Source organism: Tamandua tetradactyla, chromosome 7, assembly GCF_023851605.1.
Source record: "Tamandua tetradactyla isolate mTamTet1 chromosome 7, mTamTet1.pri, whole genome shotgun sequence".
NCBI classification, from domain to species: Eukaryota; Metazoa; Chordata; class Mammalia; order Pilosa; family Myrmecophagidae; genus Tamandua; species Tamandua tetradactyla.
Window position 1 is genome coordinate 69,374,883 of NC_135333.1, and position 26,777 is coordinate 69,401,659.

Below are 26,777 nucleotides of genomic sequence, written 5' to 3' on the forward strand. Positions count from 1 at the left end.
GATGATTTTCTAAAATGTCCTATTTATATTTCTATGTCCTATTATATTTGTAAGTGTTAGTTTTAATGCTGACCTGTAGTGTTCTACTTTCTGGTTTGTATATCACCATCATTCCCATCAGCTTGGTTCCGATGACCCTTAGGGTGACAATAGGCCAATCTTTTTTTAAAATTTATTTTATTGACAAACAACATACAAACATACAAATATTCTTGACATACAAGCATTCTATACATGACGTACAATCAATGGCTTACAATATCATCACGTAGTTGTGTATTCATCACCATGATCATTTTTTTGAACATTTGTATCACTCCAGAAAAAGAAATAAAAAAGAAAAAAGAAAAATTTCATATATATCCCTTACTCCTCTCTCTCATTGACTAGGCCAATCATTTTTATAAATCATTTTTACAAAATCCTCTGGTCCTGGGAAAATCACATAATACCACCTGTTCTCACAAGGCTGCCGCTGTAAGAGATGTTGGTTTGAGTTCTTGCTTCTGGAGGACCTCTTTTGTTGCTCAGATGTGGCCTCAGTCTCTTTAAGCCCAACTCTTCAAGTGAAATCATTGCCCTCCCCCTACATGGGATAAGACATCCAGGGGTGAAAGTTTCCCTGGAGATGTGGAAGCTGACTCCTAGGGATGAATCCAGACCTGGCACAGTGGGATCAACAATTCCATCCTGACCAAAAGGGGGAAAAGAAGTGTAATTAATAAAGTATCAGTGGCAGAGAGAGTTCACATAGTCGAGAGGCTACTCTGGAGGTTGCTCTTACACAAGCTTCAGGTAGACCTTGCTACCTGTTATGCTTGTGAACATGCAGAAGTCTTGTGAATGTGGGCGCCCAGTGGCCAGGGAGGATATAGCTGTGTGGTTGCACTGGTCTGGGGGGCATAACCCTGGTGTGCACTGGTCTAAGGTACGGGGTCCTTTGTGTGCATTTGTATTGCTGTGGCAGCAAGTCGGCTTTACACCTGCATGGATTGGGGGCAGATGTGACCCGGCTGTGCAGGTTGGCACTTTCTCAGGGGTGGGGTGAAGCTGAGGGCTGTGTGCATGCAGGGTTCTAGGACTGCTGTAAAGTGCGGGTCCCAGAGCTGAATGACATGAATGGGGGCCCACGCACATGCGTGGGCCTGGGAGTGCCATAAACGAATGTGCTGAGCTCAGGGAGGGCAGAGTGAGGCTGTGTGACATTATGGGCTGGGGGGAGAGAGGGGCAGCAGGAGGGGGTGGGGGTACCCTAGGTATGGAGGTTAGTACCTGCAACCTTTATGCACTGGCAACAGCCTGCAGGGAACAGGGAGGGGGAGGTAGTGCTCGGGAGGGGTGCAGGAGAGGTGGGTTGGGCTGCATTTGGGGTGGGGGTGTGGGGCAGGTACGTGCACTGGGGCCTGGTGGGGTGGGGGTGCCTGGCACACAAGGAATGGGAGTGGGTGACAGGGTTCAGGTGCATGGGGTGTGGGGTGAGTTGTCCATCACGGGGCTGCACTGGTGAGGGTAGTGTGTCCAAGGAATGCAGACTAGCTTACTTCCTAGTCCCATGTTCCCGTCCGTGCAGTCCCATAGGCTCCGTGGCTCTGCACCTCCATGCCAGGCTCCAGCTTTCTGCCTCTCAATTCCTTGACCTCAGCAATCAGGGCTGCCACATGTGGTGCAGAAGTCTTTCCCAGGCAGTGCACTCCTGAATTGCTGCCTCAGTCACCCTCCTGTCCCTTCTCTAACTTTTCCATGGAGCAGGGCTAATCTTGAGCTATTCTATTTGACCATCTTCCCAGAAGTCCCCAGTTCATTCCCTTTTAAAATTTTATTTATTTACTTTAAATATTTTTATTGATAAATCTTAATATACAAACATTCTTAACATACAAACATTCTTAACATACAAACATTCCATATGTGGTGTACAACCAATGGCTCACAATATCATCACAGTTGTGTATTAATCATGATCATTTTTTAAAACCTTTGCATCACTCCAGAAACAGAAATAAAGAAGAAAAAACTCATACAAACCACACCCCTTACCCCTCCTTTTTTTTTTTTTTTTTTGGTGCATGGTCCGGAAATCGAACCCAGGCCTCCCACATGAAAGGCGGGTATTCTAACCACTGAACTACCCGTACAACCCCCGCCTTTTCATTGATCACTAGTATCTCCATCTACCCAATTTATTTGTCCCCCATTATTTGTTATTTTTTATCTATATTTTTAAATCATTTGTCCATACCCGGTATAAAAGGTTTTCACAATCACACAGTGTATTAGCTAGGGTTCTCTAGAGAAACAGAATCAGCAGGAAATATCCATAGATATAAAATTTATAAATGTCTCACATGTCCATGGGAATATCGAGTCCCAAATCCATAGGGCAGGCTGTGAAGCTGACGACTCCACTGAAAGGTCTGGACGAACTCCACAGGAGAGACTCACCAGCTGAAGCAGAAAGAGAGTCTGTCTCTTCTGAATCCTCCTTAAAAGCCTTCCAATGATTAGATTAAGCATCATTCATTGCAGAAGACACTCCCCTTGGCTGATTACAAGTGCAATCAGCTGTGGATGCAGCCAGTATGATCATGATTCAATTCTATGAAATGTCCTCATAGCAACAGACAGGCCAGCACTTGCCCAACCAGACAAATGGGCACAATCACCTGGCCGAGTTGACACATGAACCTGACCATGACAGTCCACCCCTTGTCAAATTGGCAGCTATACACATCACCTTAAACCATACTTAATCTCTAAATAGAAAACAATAAAAGACACATTTTTTTCCCTCACCTAACAATACTTGACTGACCCACATACAACCGGAAACGCATTAAATTGCCCCAGAATAGGCTGCAAGTTCTTGGGCAATTCATCCTTAAACTTGCATCTTACAGCTTAAATACTATAACATGAACAAAACAGCATTACAGTCCTCATTTCTGTAACTGATCATGTAGCCATAGTTCATATTTATCACTACCTTCTTCTACTACCCATTCCATGGACCCTTTACCCTCAGCAAGCACTTCAGCTGGCCATGGTTCTTCGCCTGGTGGGGTGACCCTACCTTCATTCCTGAAGTTTCAGAGCCATTGGTAGCCCTGCCTGGATTGGGTTGTTGTAGTTTTTCATTAATTTTAATCACAGGACATGGTAGTACTAAAAGACGCCCTAGGGAATCTCCTATACTCCAGGAAAACTCTTCTTTACCTCCATCATATAATTGTAATCCTATTTCTCCTTGATAGTCAGGGTCAGTCACCCCAGTCAGTAATGTAATCCCCTTCTTGGCTTGTTGATCCAGGGACATGAGTAGCCCAAAGTGATAAGGTGGCAGTCTTAGATTCCAGTTCAATGGAATCATTGTTGTTTCTCCTGGTGGAAGCACTCCCTCTTCTGGAACTAAAGCCTGTAGACCAGCAGAGCTCAGGGTCACAGGGAGAGGAAACAGAAATTTTCCTAGTGGATCACTACGGGTAATAGTGAGTGGTACCACTCCCATTTCCACCCCTTGGTTCCTGGACCCATGGATCCTGGCTATGAGAGAAGCAGCATCATACAGCAGACGCTGATTCAGAGCACATACAGCTTCCTGGAGAACATTACCCCAGCTTTTCAAGGTATTGCCACTGCTCAAAGTTCTGCCCACTGGGAGGATTTCCCCTCATCACTGTCCTTCAAGGACACCTCAGAAAGGGGTTGTAGTGCTGCAGCTGCCACTTTCAGGTGATACCTGCATATTGTGCTGAACCATCTATAAGCCTGGTCCGAGTTTTCTCTTCCTCAGTCAATTCACTGTAAGGAACTCCCAAAGAGGCCATAGCTCTGGTCTGGGAAAGAGAAGGTAATGTGGCAGGAGTGGAGACCATGGGCATTTGGGCCACTTTCTCATGTAACTTACTTGTGCCTTCAGGAGGCCCTATCTTGTATATATCATTTCCATTTTATGATGGAGTGCTGCTGCACATGCCCAACTTTATGGCTTGGTGGGTCAGACAACATTCGGCTCATGATAGGCAACTCAGGTATCATGGTAACTTGGTGGCCCAAGGTTAAGTGTTCAGTATCTACTAAGGCCCAGTAGCAGGCCAAAAGCTGTTTCTCAAAAGGAGAGCAGTTATCTGCAGCAGATGGTAAGGTTTTGCTCCAAAATCCTAAGGGTCTGTGTTTTGATTCTCCTATAGGGGCCTGCCAGAGGCTCCAGACAGCATCTCTATTTGCCACTGACACTTCCAGCACCATTGGATCTGCTGGATGATATGGTCCAAGTGGCAGAGTTGCTTGTACAGCAGCCTGGACCGTCACAGAGCCTCCTCTTGTTCAGGCCCCACACTCAAATTAGCAGCTTTTCTGGTCACTTGAAAAGTGGGCTGGAGTAGCACACCCAAATGAAGAATATATTGTCACCCAAATCCAAAGAAACCAACTAGGTGTTTTGCCTCTTTTTTGGTCATAGGAGGGGTCAAATGCAGCAAGTTATCCTTCACTTTAGAAGGGATATCTTGACATGCCCCACACCACTGGACACCTAGAAATTTCACTGAGGTAGAAGGCCTTTGTATTTTCTTTCTTTTTTTAAAAAGAATTTATTTATTAATAAAAAAATAAAGAAACAAAATAAAACAACATACATATCAGTAATTCACAATATCATCACTTAGTTGCATATTCATCATTTCTTAGAACATTTGCATTAATTCAGAAAGAGAAATAAAAAGACAATTGAAAAAGAAGTGAAATGAACACAGGAAAGAAAAAAAAACATACCCCTTACAAAGATCAAGCCCTTGTCTTTTCTTTTTTAGCATGGGCAGGCACCAGGAATTGAACCCAGGTCTCTGGTATGGCAGGTGAGAACTCTGCCTGCTGAGCCACCATGGCCCGCCCCTTTGTATTTTCATTGGCTTTATCTCCCATCCTCTGACATGCAAATACCTTACCAGTAAGTCTAGACTAGTTGTTACTTCTTGCTCACTAGGTCCAATCAACATGATATCATCGATATAATGGACCAGTGTGATGTCTTGTGGGGGGGGGGGGGGAGAAATGATCAAGTTCCCTGTTGGCAAGATTATGACATGGGGCTGGAGAGTTGATATACCCCTGAGGTAGGACAGTGAAAGTATATTGCTGACCTTGCCAGCTGAAAGCAAACTGTTTATGGTGGTCTTTACTAACAGCTATTGGGAAAAAAGCATTTGCCAGATCAATAGCTGCATACCAGGTACCAGGGGGTGTACTGATTTGCACAAGTAATGACACTGCATCTGGAACAGCAGCTGCAATTGGAGTTAACACCTGGTTGGGCTTACAATAATCCACTGTCATCTTCCAAGACCCATCTCTTTTCTGCACAGGTCAAGTAGGAGAGTTGAAGGGGATGTGGTGGGAATCACCACCTCTGCATCCTTCAAGTTCTTAAGAGTGGCAATAGTCTCGGCAATCCCTCCAGGAATCTGGTACTGCTTCTGATTTACTATTTTGCTAGGTAGGGAGCAGTTCTAGTGGCTTCCACTTGGCCTTTCCCACCATAATAGCCCTCATTCCTTGAGTTAGAGAGCCAATGTGGGGATTTTGCCAGTTGCTCAGTATGTCTATTCCAATTATGCATTCTGGAACTGGGAAGATAACTACAGAATGGGTCTGGGGGCTCACTGGACCCACTGTGACACAGACCTGAGCTAAAACTCCATTGCTCACCTGACCTCCATAAGCACCCACTCTGATTGGTGGACCAGAGTGACATTTTGACTCCTCTGGAATTTTGGGTCCCCTGAACCAGTATCTAATATTCCCCCAAATATCTGATCATTTACTTTTCCCCAATGAACAGCTACCCTGGTAAAAGGCCGTTGGTCTTCTTGGGGAAGGCTTGGAGGAAGATTAACAGTATAAATTTGTGGCAGTGTAACAGGGTTCTTACCCAAAGGAACCTGGCCTCCCTTTCATTCAAGGGGCTCTGGGTCTGTAAACTGCCTCAAATCTGGAAATTGATTATGAGGCCGTGACACTGTGTTTTTGTAATTCAAGTTAGACTTCTATTCACTTGACCTAGAACTCTTTTGATTATACAGCTCAGACAAGAATTTAGCAGACTGCCCATCTATTGTATTTCTAGGTACCCCATGATTTATTAGCCAAAGTCACAAGTCTCTGTGAGCCAGATTATTTTGACTCCTGCTTTGAGTCTGCTGTCTATGATAGCCACATCCACCTTGTCTTTGGCAATTAAGTGCTGCCACCTGGCTTCTGCCAACTCAGAATCTGGTCATCCCCATTGTGTTTAAGTATTGCAGCATGGGTGCAGCAGTTCCCACAGTAATATCTGACCTACAGAGAAGTGCAACTACAGAGCTCTTCAGGGATGATGGTGCTAGTCTCACAAATGTATTTCTCACTCTTCTGGTAAAAGGTGCATCCTCCAAACATTCCTGGGTTATAAGAGCAGGCTTTGTATGATAAATCCACTCTAACATTCCAATCTCTCTAAGCCCCTGGATCCCCTTATCTACATTATACTAGGGCAGTTCTGGCATTTCAACCTTAGGTAATGTCAGCCACCTTTTGATCCATGTTTCAGTCAACCATCCAAACAAGCTCTTAATACCTTTTCTAACCCCTTAAGCTATAACATTGAATGCAAAATCTCTGCTTATTGGGCCCATATCAATAAATTCAGCCTGATTCAGCTTTATATTCCTCCCACCATTATCCCACACCCTTAAAATCCACTGCCACACACATTCCCCTGATTTATGCCTATATAAATTGGAAAACTCACACAGTTCTTTTGGAGTATAATATACCTCCTCATGTGTGATACTTTGTACCTCATCTTTTGGGACTTGTTGGGACTTTAGTCTAGTTATAGGTCTGGAAGAAATGAGGGGTGGTGGCGGTTTGTCATGAAATGAATTAGAAATATCTTCCAAGCCATTTGCTTCAGAACATTTCATTTGCAGTTTCATCTGGTGAAACATGATTAATCACTCTAGGGCTAATCCCTTCAGGTGGAGGTTGGGTGACCAACTCCTCAGGGCAGGCTGGAGATGGGGCGGCTATATCCTCAGGGCATACTATTACAGGGTTATCTAGAGAAGACTCAGCATGACCTAGGGTTTCAACCTCTCCACTGACATCATTATCAATCCATATGTCACCATCCCATTTTTCAGGGTCCCACTCCTTTCCAATCAATGCCTTCACTTTAATGGCAGACACCATGAGCGATTGAGATTTCAGTTTATGTTGTAAAGTTGCTACTCTAACAATAAGATTCTAAATCTGATTTTCGGAGATCTCAAGCCTATGGCCATAGGAAATAAGATTTTCCTTCAAGACACTGATAGAAAAGTTTACATCTGTCAGATGGTGTGTAGGCTTCTTATTTGAAGCCTTAAGCCCATCCTCTTCAGTCGTTAATTCATACAGTGTATCTAACAACAACCAGCCAACATCTCCATACCTTCTGTTTCCACAAAAATCAGTGAAGGTGTCAAAAACATTATCCCCCAGAGCCTGGCTTCCTATAAGCGAAGCATTAGAAGAATCCAATGGTGATATTTTGGTTATCTCTTTTGCCAATTCACCTCATGGATTGGCAGTATCATTCTGATTATGGATATCAGAGTCCTTAAAGCCTTTGAGTCCAGTCAGAGTAGAAAACCAATAATAAAAACCCACTTTTAAGATTCTGTTTCTTAAGAACCACCCCACCCTCGGTAACAAGCTGTATTAGCTAGGGTTCTCTAGAGAAAGAATTAGCAGGAAATATCCATACATATAAAATTTATAAGTGTCTCACATGACCATGGGAATGTAGAGTCCAAAATTCATAGGGCAGGCTGTGAAGCTGATGACTCTGATGGAGGGTCTGGATGAACTCCACAGGAGAGGCAAACCAGCTGAAGCAGAAAGAGAGTCCGTCTCCTCTGAATCCTCCTTAAAAGACTTCTAGTGATCAGATTAATCATCATTCATTGCAGAAGACACTCCCTTTGGCTGATTACAAATGCAATCAGCTGTGGATGCAGCCAATGTGATCATGATTTAATTCTATGAAATGTCCTCATAGCAACAGACAGGCCAGCACTCGTCCAAACAGACAAACGGGTACCACCAACCTGGCCAAGTTGACACATGAACCTGACTATGACACCTGTTATACTGTAAAAGCTATATGATTATACAATCATCTTTAAGAAACAAGCCTACTAGAACACAGCTCTTCAGTTTCAGGTACTTCTGTCTAGCACTCCAATACATCATAAATTAAAAAGGGATATCTATATGATGCGTAAGAATAACCTCTAAGATAACCTCTTGACTCTGAAATCTCTCAGCCACTGACACTTTATTTTGTCTCATTTATTTCCCCCTTTTGGTCAAGAAAGTTTTCTCAAGTCCTCGATGCTGGGTCCTAGCTCATCCCAAGCTCTCTGTCCCACGTTGCCAGGGAGATTTACACCTCTGGGAGTCATGTCCCATGTAGGAGGTGGTGGAGGACAGTAAGTTCACTTGCTCTGTTGGCTCAGAGAGAGAGAGGCCACATCTGAGCAACAAAAGAGGTTCTCTGGGGTGACTCTTAGGCCTAATTTTATGTAGGCTTAGCCTATGCTTTGCAGGAATAAGTTTCATAGGGACCAAGCCCAAGATTGAGGCTTGGTCTATTGATTTGGTTGTCACTACTGCTTGTGAGAATATCACAGATGCTCCCAATTCATTTTTTTAAACAAGTACGTTTATTTATTTATTTGGCAGTGTAGTTGGCATATCTCTTTCACTCTCGTTGTTTCAGTAGCTCCTCCTGACAGCCGTATAAGATAGGCAAATTCATGTATCCTCTATTTTATGCTTGAAGAAGCAAAGGAAGGAGCCTAAATTTTCAGTACTGCTAAGGGGCAGAGCTGGGACTTGAACTTGCCTTCTGATTCCAGGGGCAGAGGTAAGACATGCACACAAATACCGCCCTTCATGGATTCTGAAGCATGCATTTCTCCTCTCCACTTTATCACTTCTGAAATCAGGATGCATTTTACAGTCAAGGACAAATCATAGTTTAATTGGCAACTTTCTTATTTCTAGTGGCATGTAAAATATTGGGGCATCTTTAATTGATGATCTCTTAGATTCATTGGAGTGCAATCACTAAACTACAAATTAGAAAGTGTTGAGGGACATGAAGGAGATCAGGGGAGGCTTTGTGGAGGAGTCGTTCTAGCCCACAGTCCCTTATCAGCAATTCTAAACTCTGAAAGTCTCTGAAAACAAAGTTATTTATTCACTTATTTACGCAAGTTTGGCATCAGAACCTGTCCCGAATAGATGTGTGGTAATTTTTAACCTTCAGTCATTCCACTTACTGAGAATATCAATATGTTTAGTTGCAGAAACATTGATGGTTGATTATGGAGCATTATCCCAGCTCCTCAGACAGAGTTACCCAAGGGTTGGTCCATGCACAGTATCGGCTTAAAAAATCTATAAAATTATGGATTTCAAAACACATTTAGCCTCAAGAGTAATGAATAAGTTACTGTGGGTTGTGTTTGAACTGGGGCTTGATGGGTGGATAGAATTTAGACATTTGGAGAGGTGGAAGGGATTTTAGGAAGAGGAAAAAGCATCATCCCATACCAGCCTGTGCCTAAGTATAAGTCATCATCCAGCCATTAAAATTGCTTTAAAGGCAGAGATTACCTACATTTCTGATAACTACTCTTCCTTAATTTATGATTCGTATATAGCTGGAGGGTTGGACTTTCTGGGTTTGGCTTCTTCCCCATGCTATTAGTTCCCTCCTTTTCCCACAAATCACCTGACTTCCCTGAAAACTATGTAACACACCCTTTGGCTAGAAAAGAGCATTAAGCAATCAGTGAAATTCCCCATTCCTTCTTTCTCCCCCTGTAGCATCTCAGACCTGGGAAGAGGATGCATTTCTTATTTCAAGAGCAGAGGGCGCTCCAACATCAAGGCTAAGTTTCCTCTCTCTATGCCATGGTCCCCCAGCCCCCTCTGTTTAGGGCAGGGAATTTCAGACATGCACACTTGGGGAGAGAATCATCTGAACAGAACCGGCCAGGGAAGTTGGCCGGAGGTTCCTGCAGAGGCAGCGTGTTGTTCTCCCTGGGAGCTGGCAGGGCTGCCCAGCATGTCCACGGGCAAGAGAGAAGCAACTGATCCATTTGCTCCCATCAACTTCTGAAGGTAAAAACCTTAAAATGAAAAGCAAAGCTTTGTTGGAGGGAAAAAGAAAGGCAGAAAACCCTTTGCAGGAAGCTTAGTAGCAAAGATGGAGGGTTGGAATGAGCAGAGTAAAAATAAGGCAGAATATGGACCACCTATTTATCTTAGGTTGACTCACACACCCCCATGTCATCCCACTACTTACTGCTGTTTTCAGGGTTAAAGATATTTTTTGGCAGGACTTTTCCAGGAACTGTGGGAAGATAACTTGTCTTTTTTGCAAAGGAAAACAAATCTTGGTAAATTAGTGTAGGAAATCAAGGGAATAGCTCTCCTTTCCTTTCATATTTCTTATCATTCAGCTGTCCCTCTTCTTCCCCACCCAACCTTTGTCTGTGGGAGGCAGCACTTGCTCTCTGAAAGCACTTCTTCTGAGGTTACTGCCTTCCCAGTGGAAAAAACGCCTTCCTCCATCAGGGGCCACAGGGAGCATCAATGGAAGTACCTGCAGTTATAAGAGTGGTAAAGAGAGGTGGCCTAAAGTGATAAGGAGAGTCATTATCAAAACAGGAGGGAGCTCTGTCCTAGATGGTTGGTGAGGATGGGCAAAGACTCTTGAGAACCTGGATGGAAATGGAGATATTTTTTGAGGACAGGAGAGAGACTGGTGGGGGCAGGAGAAAAGAAGAAGAAGAAAACTGGGAGAAAGTCCTCCTACCCTTGAAGAAAAACTGGGTAAAGATCCAGAAAAGCAATTGGAGCAGGATAAGATTTAGCGCTAGTCTAGAAAATTAATTGAAGTCAGACTAGGGTGTGTGTGGGGAAGGTAGATGTTATTTAGTGATGATTAGGGACATGGTTCTGTTTAAACTGTGTGTTATTCTTATGAAGGTGGACCCGAACTTCAGGGGAACCCTCCCTACCAAATCAGGTGTCTGTGTTTGTCAGATAAATAAAGCCAGGCCTGCCACCTCTTTAGCTCCAAAGTCCAGAGGTGCAGAGAGCCAGGACCAAGAGAAGTGCTGGTCATCAAGGATGGACAAATTGCCAGAAATGTGGTAAGTCATCAAGGCCCTACTGAGGTGGACACAGACTCCATTCCCTTCGTGTTCTTTAGAAAACTTCTTAGATTGGGAGTCTGGATTTTGGTTTGACCAAGGACTTTTTGCTTTATTCCAACCTAAGGGTCTCCACCATGGCCTGTTTACTGCCCTTCTTGTTCCTCCTTTCTCCTTATGACACACGCTAGAACTGTGCACTAGGCCACTGGTACCTGGGTTACCCACCTTTCTGTGCCTTTGTTTTTCAGGTGCATTATCCTGTTTTCCCTTTTGACATGGGTTTATGCTGAGCCTAACATGTATGGGGAGATCCTGTCCCCTAACTATCCTCAGGCATACCCCAATGAAATAGAGAAATCTTGGGACATAGAAGTTCCTGAAGGGTATGGAATACATCTCTACTTCACCCATCTGGATTTAGAACTGTCAGAGAACTGCGCATATGACTCAGTCCAGGTATATTATCAGCAACAGAAAGATTGGAGACAGAAGACCAGGGCTGGGGTGGTGGTGAGAGGGATGTAGAGTGGAGTGTCACATGTATGCAGTGACTTGAGTCAAACTGTCCTAAGGTGGTAAATATTGTTCTTCTCTCTCTACCCCCTTCTCTGATCTCCATAGCAAAAAATTACCCTTTCCTAGTACCTTTTTGGCTCTTCTCTTAGATAATGTCAGGAAGCTATGAAGAAGGGATACTCTGTGGGCAGAAGACCAGCAAGAATCCCAGCTCCCCAGTTGTGGAAGAGTTCCATGTCCCATACAACAAACTCAAGGTGAACTTCAAGTCGGACTTCTCCAATGAAGAGCGCTTCACTGGGTTTGCAGCATACTATGTTGCTGTAGGTATGGATCATGCTCCATTTATACCTGATTGATCCAGATAAAAGGTTAGAAGTAGGAAAAAATAACGAGCAGTTCCATAAGTGAAAATTCTGTTTATAACTCTTATGAAGTGTTGAGTTAGCTCGGGTCCCTCCATGAATTGCCTTTCAAACACATAATCATGTCTTAGTGGTAACGATGATAATAGTAATAACACATTATAAATAGCTATTTATTAAGAAGCACTAGGTTCTGAGCACTATTTTAGGACTTCTACCTAAATTAAAACAATCTTTACTTTAGCCCTTCAAGGTAGACATTATTATTGACAAACATAAAAGGATAAGGAAAGTGAGGACTAAGAAAGTTAAATAACTTGCCAAGAATCTCAGAGGCAATGTATGATCTTCAAACCCATTAAATATATGGCATCAAACTTCAAATTCTGTATGCTTCTATACCCATCTCCAGGTTAAAATGAAGTTAGGGGTGAGCCACAGTGGCTCAGCAGGCAGAGTTCTCACCTGCCATGTCAGAGACCTGGGTTTGACTCCCTGTGCCTGCCCATGCCAAAAAAAAACAAAAAAAATGAAGTTAGAACATCTCATAAAGCCCAACCATTGCTTAGAATTTGACAGTACCAATAACCATACAAATTGTTCCTCCCCACAGAAGACATTTTTATCATGGTGAGCCTGCAGGGTGTTACCTCTGGTGTGGAACACTCTGTATGAAGATTGATGGTCTCTTGGGTTGAGAGCTCCCAAATAGCTGGGCAATCATATGACACCACTCTGTAATCTAATTGTGTGGGAGTAATATAGAATAATGCCATCCTTAAATGTGGTTCCTTGAAAGTCTTTAAGCAACAGGCTTTTCCTTTCCTTTTCCATTTGTAGTTTTGGGTTTAACCACAGTCTTCCTTCTAGGTCTTTGTCCTCAACTTCAGTCTTTCTCTACTCTTGTAGATATAAATGAGTGCACAGAGTTTGCAGATTACCCTTGCAGCCACTTCTGCAACAACTTCATCGGTGGCTACTTCTGCTCCTGTCCCCCAGAATACTTCCTTCATGATGATATGAGGAATTGTGGAGGTGAGCATGGCTTCAAGAAGGGAGCACATTCCCTGGGATTTGGAATAGTTTGAAGCCACAGTGATGGCTTTGTCCATACTTCCATTTTGATTTTTGATTCTAGACTTGATTTGCTCTCTGTTCTGAGTTACCCATAAGCTGATGGGGAGTCATAAGAAGAGGGGAAGGCAAGGCTACAGGATAAATTAGATAATTTGAGATGACAGATAGATACTTGTGATGAGTCCACCTGGGCTGTTCATAACCATGGCTGTTCATAACCATGGAAAGCTCTATCATAAGCAAAGTGATGGAGGCATTGGATATCTCTACTGAATCCTGTTTAGTGTGTATTTGCTGCACATAAGCTCCATTAAGTGCATGGATCTCTGACTCTGGAACTGTCAGTTCATGAGAGAAGGAATCATAGAGGAAGACAGGAACTCCTTGGCTTAATTCTGTGCTTGATTCCCTCCTTTCTCTTTTTCTCCTTTAGTCAATTGTAGTGGAGATGTTTTCACTACATTGATTGGGGAGATCGCAAGCCCCAATTATCCCAATCCATACCCAGAAAACTCAAGATGTGAATACCAGATCTTGTTGGAGGAGGGGTTCCAAGTAGTGGTGACTACACGAAGAGAAGATTTTGATGTGGAACCAGCTGATTCAGCCGGGAATTGTCCTGACAGTTTAGTTGTGCGTGATGGATGATTCATTTTTTCCTCCAACTCTCATGAAGAGATTTCCCCTTGAAGACAAAATTATCCTCCTTCTGCCCCTTACTTTCTTTTCCTTCTTCCTATTTTATATTACATTTATCACCTCTCTCCTTTTACCTCTATCCTGTAGTTTTTTCTGTCTCTGTTCTGATTCATCATTTTGTTTCCTTTTAGTTCATTGCAGGAGATCGGCAATTTGGTCCTTATTGTGGTAATGGATTCCCTGGGCCACTAAACATTGAAACCAAGAGTAATGTTCTCAATATCATCTTCCAGACTGATCAAACAGGGCAAAGAAAAGGATGGAAACTTCGTTACCATGGAGATCGTGAGTATCCTAGAAGTGTCTCTTTGGTTGGTGGTACCAAAGTTCCTGAACAATGTAGAATCATCCTGAAATACTTTATATCCTCAGGAAGATCTAAATCTGTCAATGGTTACTAGAAATACCTCAACCTCCAGGAATACTTCACCTAGACCTGGGAATGCAGACAATGTGGGGGTGGTTAGTTAGTAATGCCATATTATTTTAGACATCTGCCACATTGAAATGTTAGGTATCAGGATTGAGGACAACTAAAAGAGTTTAAAAAGTGTGATAATAATGTAGGTCCCCCAACTATTTGGTAATATTTTTTTTCTGTTCTAACTTCTGTCCTCTCCAAGCAATTCCCTGTCCTAAAGAAGTCTCAGCCAATTCTGTTTGGGAGCCTGAGAAGGCAAAATATGTGTTTAAGGATGTGGTGAAGATAACCTGTATGGATGGGTTTGAAGTTGTGGAGGTAAAGTACTTTTAAGGTTTCTCCCTAATCCCTGGCCACAGGTCAGGATGAGCATGGAATTGTCCAATCACTTACCTCATGTTCTTGTTTGAGCAACATATAACATCTTTTCCATGAACAGAACAGCTCATGATTGTTAGTCTTTCCTTATAAGTAACGGGCTTCTTTGGCCTCCTTGTGATTCTTTTACTCTCTTCAGTCTTCCCGGGAAAGGGAAGTTGATATGCTGGGGCAAAGCTGTCTTTCAGCCCCAGTTCCTGGGTGCTTTGAGACATTCTGCTAAAATTATCCCCCAAGCTTGTGGTGAGGACTCTTAATTGATCCAAGGGCAGAGATAGATTCCAGTTTTAGTTTTGATTTCCCCTATAAGTTATGTTTCTTCTTGTAAGTTAATGGTGATGCCTATTATTCTCCAGGGAAGTGTTGGCTCAACATTTTTCTATTCTACTTGTCAAAGCAATGGAAAGTGGAGTAATTCCAAACTGAAATGTCAACGTATGTATCTCTTAAAAGTGGGACTCTTTTTTTTCTTTCTAAGGGAATGGAAAGATCACATCAGGATTTAGATGTGTGGTTTCCTCTCAGGCTTATGAAAGAGTGAATTGGACTTTCAAAGGGAAGCCAGTCTTGGAGGCTTCTCTCGTCCTAACCCTGACCTTGTCCAAGGACAGCCAGACTAGTAGGTTTTTTCCAAAATAGAGGTGGGGAATGGAATGGTAGAGTTAATAGCCCCATGTGGGTTTATTCCTGGCCTCCACAAGGGTCTGTGCCAACCACTGAGAACTAGGTTCCTATGATCCCTGTAGTTCCTATGATCCTGTAGTCTTCAAGGGATCATTTGAACTTGCAGGTCTCAGTGGGCTTGGGAGTTGAGTGATGCCAATTGGAGAGCATGACCATAGAGATGATGGTGTGGGGAGATTCTTCCCAGGTGTGCTTATGGATTTGGTGTGGGGAAAGAGGAGGACCATGGCTGGGAGAGTAGAACTGGCCCAGTGACTCTTCCTGGGATAGACTGGCTGTCCTAACTATGATCCTGCTTTCCTTTTGCAGCTGTGGACTGTGGCTTTCCTGAACCCATTCAGCATGGTAAAGCTGAAGATCTGGAAAATACTTTATTTGGTTCTGTCATTCACTACACTTGTGAGGAACCATATTACTACATGGAGAATGAAGGAAGTGGTAGGTTTCTTTTACTGGCAGAAACTGTTGGAGGGTGAATAGTACAGCCTTCCTGAGTTGGAGAGAGAGTGGAAGGAATGAGGAGATGGGACAGACATCTGTTCATTCTCTTGACTTAGTCTAAGGATACAGTTTCCATATGGAGTTCTCTAGCTTAATCCATAGGGAATTTTAATGGCCACCCTAAGCCCACAATTGTGTCAGGAATTCTCCCTCGACATCCGTTTTGTATAGTCATCCACCTTTTGATGAATTACTTCACATAAAACCCATAGGAGCAATGTTTCCAGCTTCAAGTAACCATACTGTGATGACTTGCTTTCTTTATGGACAGGCCTTGGAAGTGCTGGATGAAGGGCAGAATGAGACACAATACATCCCATTTTGCTGCTTCCTCCTCACCCTTACCCTCGACACACTTTCCTAATCTCTATTATGGCCCTTTTTCCTTCTATTTTGGAGATTCTTCCTTGGCAAGATGGAGGCCAGAGGGATTGCTGGGGAGGGACTCTCAAGTTTTCTTTCTAGTGGCTTTGATCTGACACCCTCCTCAAATCCCAAAGGGGCAGAGGCTCTGAATGAAAGAAAGAAATGAAGAAGAAAAGATATGGTGGTGATTATGTTATGTGTCCCTTGTGCTGTTTCAGGGAAGTATCGCTGCGCTGGCAATGGGAGCTGGGTGAATGATTTGCTGGGCACGGAGCTGCCAAAGTGTGTTCCAGGTAAGTCGGAGCTCAGGCTCAGGTAGAGACTGTCACAGTGGGTGCCAGTGGGGGCAGTGGAGTCACCTTCTGAAAGTAGCTGTAACTATTGGGAAAGGAGTTGGAAGTTTAGGCTATCGGGGCCCAGCTCAGTGAGGTGGTGACAATACTGGGAAGTGAACTGCCAGGGACTTGGGAAATTCCCTCAGGTTGGCTGAAAGGAACAGAAAAATCAGACAGTAATAGCCAGGTTGTCAGAGTCAGGGCCAGTTAGGCCTGCTAATGTAGATGCAGCAAGGGATGCAGAATTGTTGAATGACCTAGGTATTCTGTTAAAACTCTGTATGGCAACAAGATATAGAGGAATAAAAGAAATGAGAGGTTGCAGGAAGATCAGAGTTGAGTAGAAGAAGGCACTTAGACAAAGCCAGAAGAGTGATTGTGATGATTTGATAGTAACACCAGTCCTATTTAATGCTAGGGACTAAGCTCATTCCTTGCAAAGAAAAACAGGTAGCTGTTTTTAGTCCCACTTTACAGATGAGTGAATTGAGTGCAAGTTCAGTGGCAGGGCCAAGCTTTGAGCCAAGGTTTTTCTGAGTCCAAAGCCTGTTATGAACTCAGAGTCCATTCAGGATGACTAGTGAGGAATTTAGGTTAAGACCACTTCATCTGAAATAAAACTCAATTTCCCAGTTATATTGGGTAATGGAAAAGAGATCATGCCTGGAACCGGTCAATGGGAGGGAGAGAGCAAGAGGAAAGAAGAGACCCCTCTCTTTGTCAATTATTTCTTAAGCTGACCTGTGGTTGAGGAGGAGGGACTGCATTTAGGACTTCAGTAAAGAAGGTGATAAGGGCTTTGATCTGAGCATCAGCAGAAGGGAGAAGGCCGGGCTTTCCCACCATCTATAGGAAGAAAGGGCTTCTAGGGAGTATTTTTTCTATCACTGGCTCCCCATTGGGCCCCTGGCTTTACATGCAGAGCCTGGGAATGAAAATTGCCTCTGCAGGGCCTGTAAGTCAAACTGCTGATAGTGTGAGGCACTAAGTCATTTGGACGGAGTAATTCACACATTGCATAAGTTTAACTAGTCTCTCTTGCGAGCTTTCTGGTGGCACTGGCAAAGTGTGATGTTTGGTTCATAGATAAGATCAGGATTAGTCAGGTCCTGAGTCTGACTATGTTGTGCAGGGGAACTCCACAGCCCTGGCAGGTGAAAGTATTTGAATGGTTTGAGGATTTTCTAGGAGGCCAGCATCTATTTCCTACTCCCTCCCCACCTTGTTCTTGTTCCTTCCTAGTTTGTGGAGTCCCCAGTGAGCCCTATATTGGAAAACAGAGGATATTTGGAGGAACCAATGCAAGTATTAAAAGCTTCCCCTGGCAAGTCTTTTTTGCAAGCCCAAGAGCTGGTGGGGCTCTTATTGATGAGTACTGGGTGCTGACAGCTGCCCACGTCGTGGAGGAAAGCCCTAACCCCACAATGTATGTTGGGTCAACCTCAGTGCGCACGTCACTTCTGAAGAATACCCAAATGCTTACTGCTGAGCGCGTGATTATTCATCCAGGCTGGGAAACCCTGAGTAACCCAGAAGCACGAACGAATTTTGACAATGACATTGCCCTGGTGCAACTGAAAGACCCAGTGAAGATGGGACCCAATGTCTCCCCCATCTGCCTGCCAGGTACCACCCCAGCATACAGCCCCTCAGAGAAAGACCTGGGACTAATCTCAGGGTGGGGTCGAACAGAGAAAAAAGATCATGTTTACCAACTCAGAGGGGCAAGGGTACCCATAACCTCCTTAGAAGAATGCCGGAAGGTAAAACCGAAAAATTCCAACGTGGGTTCACGTAACTTTGTTTACACTGATAACATGATCTGTGCTGGGGGAGAGAAGGGGATTGATAGCTGTGAGGGAGACAGTGGTGGAGCCCTTGCTCTACAGGACCCCAGTAAAGGGAAACCCAAATTTTATGTAGCTGGGTTGGTGTCCTGGGGTCCCCAGTGTGGAACCTACGGGATCTACACACGGGTGAGGAACTACATTGACTGGATAATGAATACTATGCAGGAAAATAGTACCCCCAGTAAGGAATGAGCCATATCTGTGCCACTAGCTTCTCCAAGGGGCAATACCAGTCTCCTCAGTTCCTCACAATATTTCCATTACTTTGTCATGACTTCTTGGAGAGAAGACACGGGAGTATGATTTAGATAGAACTTGATTGTTGGGATACCTGGAGGAAGGGCACACTTGATCATGGCATTGGGTTAGTCTGAATCTGTGGGGTCTCCTCCCCCGAATTCCTATTATAGATAACTACATAGGAAGGGCACACCTACCTTGCACTATGCGACAGGGAATCCCCATTCTTGATGAGTGCTTGGTTGTACAACTCTGATTCTCAAATTTACTGTTGTGGATACCTTCCCTCCCCCCATCATTTGTTCACAAGTTTGTTTACTTTATCATTCCCCATGTCCACAATCTAGTTACAATAAAGCATGCTTATAATCCAATTCTGGCTAACTCGTCTTATTTCACATCAATGACTCAGAACCATAGAAAAGGGGTGGAATGAGAGAGCTGCTGTGTCATGGAAATTCAAGCGTCTGGCAGCTAATCCTTGTCCTCAAAGCAAGTTATTCATCTTCTCCCCTCTTCCAAATAAAATTTACTGAAAGGAAGGGATCTAAATATTGTGGATTGGCATGAACATCATGACACAAGGCACCATATCCTGCTTTTGAAACTCCTTGAACACATGTGAATCCCATTCAGAAATCCAGATATAACAGTTAGCCTTTGATTACTTAGGATCTTCCTTAAATATAAATTGTAGAGGTATAAATTATTTCAATGTCACCTAAAATTAATTGTTTCTTAGTATTAGCTTATATAATGCAGTATTATGACTTAATGAAATAAAATAACAACACAACAAGACAAAAGAAATTCAGCATGTTCTTATCTGCTTTCTTGGTGTTTTGGTCAATTTGTCAGTCAGACTACAATGTCTTGTGTGGATTGAAATCTGTACTAAGATGTTATAGCTGAGAGTCCCAGAGAAGATGGACCCAAAGACTATCCCTTCCATTTTCTAGGGGGAGAGAATTTTAAAAACACACTCACTCTTCCTCCCCAAAAATTATCAGTGATGAAAATTGAGCACAGAATAGAGACCAGTATTTTTAAATCTGAACACAGGAAGCTAAGTTAGAGTTGGGTGATTGTTGCCCTAACAGGCTGTCTTATAAAAGCTGAGGACTGAAAATAAGAGTTCAGGGGGACTCCGGCCTCTTTGATGTGACATGTGACTTTCGGGAGAACAGTTTTTGCTAGAAGCCAAAAGGGTGGATTTGGGTCCCATCAAAAATTCACAGTTGACCTTAGACTGGAGGCTAAACACAGGGTGAAGTGATGAGAAGCACTCTAAGCAAATGGTCTGAAGAACCGAAAGGGAACAGCAGTAGTGAGCTTCTGAAAGGATTGCATGGAGTCAACCAACAGCACAAAGCCATTTGCATTATTCCTTAACTGTAAAACTTTATAAACCTCCCCTACCTTGCATTGTATGTGCAATGGAATCGACAATGTGCCCTGGCCTACAGTGTTAAGTGTGGGAGAAGCGGGATTCCTCTAGAGAAAAGAAACATTAATCCTTAGAAACAGGATCTGTCATGGAGACATTTTCCTTCTTCTATTTTTTTTTTTTTTAATAATTGGAGTAATAGCAAAAAATTAATCTGAGGCCCGACAAGTAACAGCAAAAAGGAAGTCCATCCTTATCAAAGAAAATCTTCAGTCTGTTGGGTTTTGCTCTTGCTGATGGGCGGAGGTGTTGGAAGAATTTCCTCTTTGGTACTGCCTCACGTGGTATGTTGCATGTGGTTTTTACATGATTTGCACTGCAAACAGTGGACTTCAGCAGGATCATTTCCCTGAGTGAATGGCAGGGAGAGGCTCTAAATGGATTGTTATCAGCTACTTCAGTGCTGGAAAGATCTCACCACCAGGGCTTTTAAGGGCTAGAAAATAATTTGTTGTGGCTTAAAGAGTGCTGATCATAATTGCCTCGCATATCATCTGGGAACAAGGTGTGTCCATTTCTCCTGAGACTGAGGAAAAGATCTGACTTTTTCAAGGAGATAATTGTCACTTTTCTTTGGTTAGAAGAAAATGGACTGGTGTACCAGCTTCTCATACCAGGGAGAAAGACGGTGCCAGAAGCCAAGATGACCTGATGAGAAAGAATTTGGTTGAAACTGAGCTAGCTCAGAGAGGGCTAGAAGGGATTTTGGAACTCTTCAAGTTGCCTTTACTCAGATTCTTAAATCAGAAACATAACTTGTGGAAACGTGACTTAATGTTTTCTGCATATATATTATTCTTTCTTTAAAAATTAAAAAAGCATGTATGGACTGTATGTGTGTGAAGATTTGTCAATAAGAATATTTTTTAAAATTTAAAAATATATAGAGAATACTTTATATCATCTTGACCAGATTCATAAACTCTGCACTTATTATTTTGTCTGATAGTTTTTTGAAAATTTTTTCTTTCAGTATCCAAATAACATTTAATGGAATCAATGAATGGAGAGACTGCGTTTTTAATCTAGGAAGCATTTATTGGAGTAAACATCTGTAGAAATCATAACTCGTGATGTGGGAGACCCAGGTTCGATTCCCAGCCCATGCACTGCGGCCCACCCCCACCCCCAAAAAAGAAACTATAGTTTCTAAACAATTTTTCTTTTGAAATATAGACTCATAGGAAGTTATAAAGAGGGGTCTTGTGTACCCTTCAACTGTTTTTCCAACGGTTACAACATATTAACTATAGTACTTTATTAAAACCAGGGAAATGACATTGGTACAATGTGTGTGGATAGTTTTGCATCATTTTATCATATTTGTAGAGTCACATAACCACTGCAATCAAGATAGAGAACTTTCCATCGCTATGGAGCTCTTCCTCGTGCCGCCTCTTTAAGAGTCACCCCGTTTCTATTTTACTATCTTATAATTTTAAAAAGACATTTTTAAAAAACCCAGCTTCTCTCAGTTGGGCTAAGAGATAAGTGGATTAGATTTTGGGTGTGCCCACCCTTAGTTCAGAGAGGGTAGGAGACTGGATATATGATGGGGCCCAGATGAAGCTGTGACCACAGGAACTGCAGTGGGAAAATCTCACAAGGGGAGAGGATAAACTTAAAAGTACAATCCCCTAACAGGGCTTGTTTCCTGAGAGTTTGGGTTTGGTTTCTTTTTAAATTGTAATGTGTTGGGGACCAGAGGCTAACCTAAGATAACGATTGAGCCAACATGGCCACCCCGGCTAATGCAATGGCATCTATATAGTACAACAAGGTTCTTCACGGAAATAGGTTCCCGCCGGGACCTTCCCGCTGGCGCGAACTCCCCACCAATTATCTAACCAGCCCTTCCCGCCGGTGCGAACTCCCTCCTATCATAATGCCCCACATACCCTACTCCCTCCCCAAGCCGGTATATATACACCCAGCTTGCTTAATAAAATTTGCAGCTTGATCAGAATCCTGTCTGCTGTTCTTCTTGCGTCTCTCTGTCCCATAGCCATTCTTCCCTCAGCAGGTGGCAGACCCCGTTGACTGTCCTGCGGGTCGGGACAGTAATGTATATATCTCTCAATCATGAAATTTTCCATTTTGACCATTTTTGAGTGTACATCAATGGCATGAATTACATTTACAATATTGTGCTATTTTAACACCATCCATTACCAAAATTTTGTCATCAACCAAAACAGAAGTTCTGTGTCCATTAAGGAATAACTCCCCATTTTCCTTCCTCAAAACCCCTGGTAATCTCGAATCTACTTTCTGTCTCTATGAATTGGCTTGTAGTAGATATTGCATATGAGTGGAATAATGCAATATTTGTTCTTTTGTATATGACATTTCACCTGGCATTATGAAATGGTGTACGTTGCAGCATGCAACAGAACCTTATTTCCTCTATGGTTGAAAAATATTCTATTGTATGTATGTACTGCGTTTTGTTTATCCATTCATCTGTTGATGGACACTTGGATTATTTCTACCTTTTGGCTATTGCGAATAAAGCTGTTATGAACTTTGGTGTATGAGTATCTGTTTGAGCCCCTATTTTCAATTCTTTTGGGTATATACCTAGAAGTGGAATTTCTGGGTCATATGATAATTCTATGTTTAACTTTTTGAGGAATGGCCAAATGGTTCCACAGTGGATGCACATTTTTCCATGACAAGCAGCAATGCCTGAAGGTTCTAACTACTCTGCATCCTTGCCAACACTTATTTTCCATTTTTATAGTAATAGCCTTCCTAGTGGGTATGATGTGATAGCTCATTGTGGTTTTGATTTGCATTTCCTTAATGACTAATGATGTTGAGCATCTTTTCATATGCTTATTGGTCATTTGCATATCTTCTTCGAGAAATATCTGTCTATTTAAGTCCTTGGCCCATTTAAAAAAAATTCAATACTTGCATTTTTTATTCATTTATTATTCGTTACTTAAGCTTTATTTCTACTAACTTGTTTTTCTAAAGTATTATCTGGAATTTCTCTTTTAAACAGGTACAAACCAATATACAACATATGGGATTTATTTTTAAATCATTCATTTCTTTCAGCCCTCAAAGATGATGCTGTTATAAATAATTTATTAAATCATTAAAAAAATATTTTTAAGCCTAGTGGCAGACAATTCCAGATAAACAGAAATAAAACTTATTTTTTTAAAACAAATGTTTTTATGTCTGTTAGTATATTTTCTTTTTTTAGGGCTCATTTAATGCCAAATATTTGCATTTTAGTGATACCATCCATATAATTATGCATTTAATATTTAGAACTCTGTATATTAGGAATTTTAGAATTTCTAGAAGTCTCCAATTGAGATTACATTTAGCTTCCTTTCAAATATATTTGCTCAATAAAATAATTTAAAGGGCATGTATTACATTAAACTGGCATGTTAGTGACCAATTTTTTAAAATTTTTAAATATTTATTTCTCAAAGGCTTCCTTAAAATTTTCTTTTTTAATGCAGTTTGTTTCAGTTTGCTAATGCTACCATATGCCAAATGCAATATATTAGAAATGGATTGGCTTTTACAAAGAGGATTTGTAAAAGGACTCCTGGGGGGTCTTTCTGGACTTTCCTGGGGGCATTTTACCCTCCCTAAGCGTCTGTGGGTCCTCTCTTAGTTTCTCTGGGGCAAACTCTGGATATCATCTTTTAGTTTAGCATCTCTTGGGGCATCTTCTGTCTCCAAGTAGCCTTCACTTGGTTTCATCTCTCTCCTGTCTGTATTGGCTCTGAGCTCTCATTATGTTTTCTGCCTTTCATCTCTTCATAGAGGACGCCAGTAAAAGGATTAAGACCCACCTTGAATTGGGGGCATCACATCTGTATGGAAACAACCTAATCAAAAGGTCCCACCCACAAGAGGTCTGCATCCACAAGACTGTATTAGAAAAACTCGGTTTTTCTGGGGTACATACAGTTTCAAACCAGCACATAATTTTATTGAGACATATTCACATACCATATAATCATCCAAAGCATGCAATCAGTGACTCATAGTATCATCATATAGTTGTTCATTCATCACCACAATCAATTTTAGAACATTTTCATTATTCCAAAAAATATAAAAATAAAAATTAAAAAATACCCCAAACACCCCACATCTCTTATCCTGCCCCATTATTATTATTATTATTTTGTCTTTATTTTCTTACTCATCTGCCTGTACACTGGATAAATGGAGTGTCAGTCATGAAGTTTTCTCAATCATATGGTCATATTGTAAAAACTATATAGTCATAAAATCATCATCAAGAATCAAGGCTACCTAAGACAGGCATAGTCACCTCAGCTAATAAAATAAAAAGGAGGAAATGTAGGAGATAGTATTAAAATAGGACCTGCGGAATTAGTTGGGAGCAGATGGCATTGGGGTGGTGTCGGCAGTAAATTGTGGAGATTATAATATGCTTTATGTTATCTGATTTATGTAGAACAGTCTGGGAGGAAGAGAATGTTTGTTTACCCCAAATGGTTATCTTAAGTATGAAGGAAGAGTGTTGAAATATAAGCACTCTGTTCCCTCAGGAAATGCATGCACGCCTTTTGTCATCCTGCGATATACAAGCAGGACCTGGTTAAGAACAAAGTTATCTGTTGTCTATTATCGCTGATCTTCAGACCCACTGAAAAAAAAAAAAAAAGAAAAAGAATCAGGGTTACTGAATTACAGTTCAGCAGTTTCAGGTATTTTCTTCTAGCTGTTGTAATACACTAGAAATTAAAAAGGACTATCTATATAATGCACAAGAATAACCTCCAGAATGATGTCTCAACTCCATTTGAAACCTCCTAGTCACTGAAACTTAATTTTGTTTCATTTCTTTTCCCCCTTTTGGTCAAGAAGGCTTTTTAATCCGGCTATATCAGGGTCAGACTCACCCCTGGGAGTCATATCCCATATTGTGAGGGAGATTTACACCCCTGGGGGTCATGTTCCATATAGGGGGTGGGTAGTGGGTTTAGTTGGCTTAGAGAGAGACCACATCTCAGAAACAAAAGAGGCTCTCTGGGGGTGATCTTAGGCAAAGTTATAAGTAGGCTTAGCTTCTCCTTTGCAGGAATAAGTTTCATAAGGGTAAGTTTCAAGATTGAGGGTTTGGCTTATTAAATTGGGAGTCTCTAATGCTTGAGAAAATATCAGCAATTCCCCAGATGGGGAAATTTAATATTTCCACATTTTTTCCCCAGTCTCTCAAGGGGACTTTGAAAATACTTTTTTATTTTATGCCCAAAGCACTCTGGGATGTATCAGGGGATTACATTAACTTGCACAGAATAATAAGATCTCAATCCCTACTCTAGGTTCCATGTAATTTTGTTGTTTGCATAAACTGACTATACAGGTTAAATTAGATAGTGCGCTACAGAAAACATAAGTTTTCTACCAAATAAACATCTCTTCCTTTGGCCTCATATAGAAGTTGAAGTTTTAAAATATAGTCAATATCATATTGATATTCTGGTATTCTGGTGTTCTGATTTACCTTAATCCTAATAACCATTTCATTCATATCTCTAATTGAAATCTGGTCTCTTTTTCACTTTAACAGTTGCTGTTTGGAGTAATGCTGACTTTCAGAGCAATAGAACTCTAACTCTGAGTCGCAGGTGTCACACAGATACACAAAGTTTCAGGGATTACCAGGTTGTACACAAACAGCCCAGCATCTCAGAATTTAGAAATAAAAAAATTCCAGAATAGATGTGACCGTTGTAAGAGCTTACAATCTAGGAGCCTTTACAATAAGCCTTATTGAACTTTCTGTACTACTTGTCAATTGCCCAATCTCTGCCCATGTTCTTTCCTATGAAAACCTATGCTCTCAAATTCAATTCTCAGAGTTTGCTCATTATAGTTAGTCAATATTAGTGATGTTTTACAATATTTGTCCTTTCATTTCTGGCTTATTTCACTCAACACAATGTTCTCAAGGTTCATTCACCTAGCTGCATGCTTCACATGGCCCATTTTAAAATTGGATTGTTTGTTTTTTTGTTGTAGAATTATAGGAGTTCTTAATATATTCTGGATATTAAACCTTTATCAGATACATTAGTTTCAAATATTTTCTCCCATTCTGTTTATTGTCTTTTTACTTTCCTGATAATGTCTTTGATATACAGATGTTTTAAATTTTGATGAAGTCCAATTTATTTATATTTTCCATTTATCTATATTTTCTTGTATGGCTTTTGCTTTTGGTGTCATATCTAAGAATCTATTGCCAAATGCAAGGACATGAAGATCTTCCCCTATGTTGACTTCTAAGAGTTTTATGATTTTAGTTCTTACATTTAGGTCATGGACCCATTTTGAGTTAATTTTTTGTATATGGTGTGAGGTAGGGGTCAACTTTCATTCTTTTGCTTGTGGATATCCAGCTTTTCCAACATTTGTTGAAGAGTTTATTCTTTCTCCATTGAGTGAACTTAGCAGCCTTGGGTTCTATTTTTAAATGCTATATCTCTTGTTTCACTACAAGACAACACAAAGACATAGAAGACCAGCAACTGTCAGTAAGGAGCTACTTCTAATTTTAACCACTGTACTCTGTCTGATATACAAATAGACTGTTTGTAACCTGTATCTCCCATTATGATTAGTGTGGAAGCAAATT

General features: G+C 41.7%; 1 protein-coding gene across 1 annotated transcript; it reads left to right on the forward strand.

The window, feature by feature from the left end:
* Positions 1-9,944: 9,944 nt before the first annotated feature.
* On the forward strand, positions 9,945-19,058 carry C1S (complement C1s). Its single transcript, XM_077169913.1, has 12 exons — positions 9,945-10,212; positions 11,083-11,249; positions 11,501-11,708; positions 11,918-12,095; positions 13,043-13,168; positions 13,644-13,843; positions 14,041-14,194; positions 14,533-14,648; positions 15,065-15,143; positions 15,702-15,830; positions 16,478-16,552; positions 17,837-19,058. The coding sequence occupies exons 2-12, from the start codon at positions 11,227-11,229 to the stop codon at positions 18,634-18,636; spliced, it is 2,088 nt and encodes a 695-aa protein (XP_077026028.1). The 5' UTR covers positions 9,945-10,212; positions 11,083-11,226; the 3' UTR covers positions 18,637-19,058.
* Positions 19,059-26,777: the final 7,719 nt, after the last annotated feature.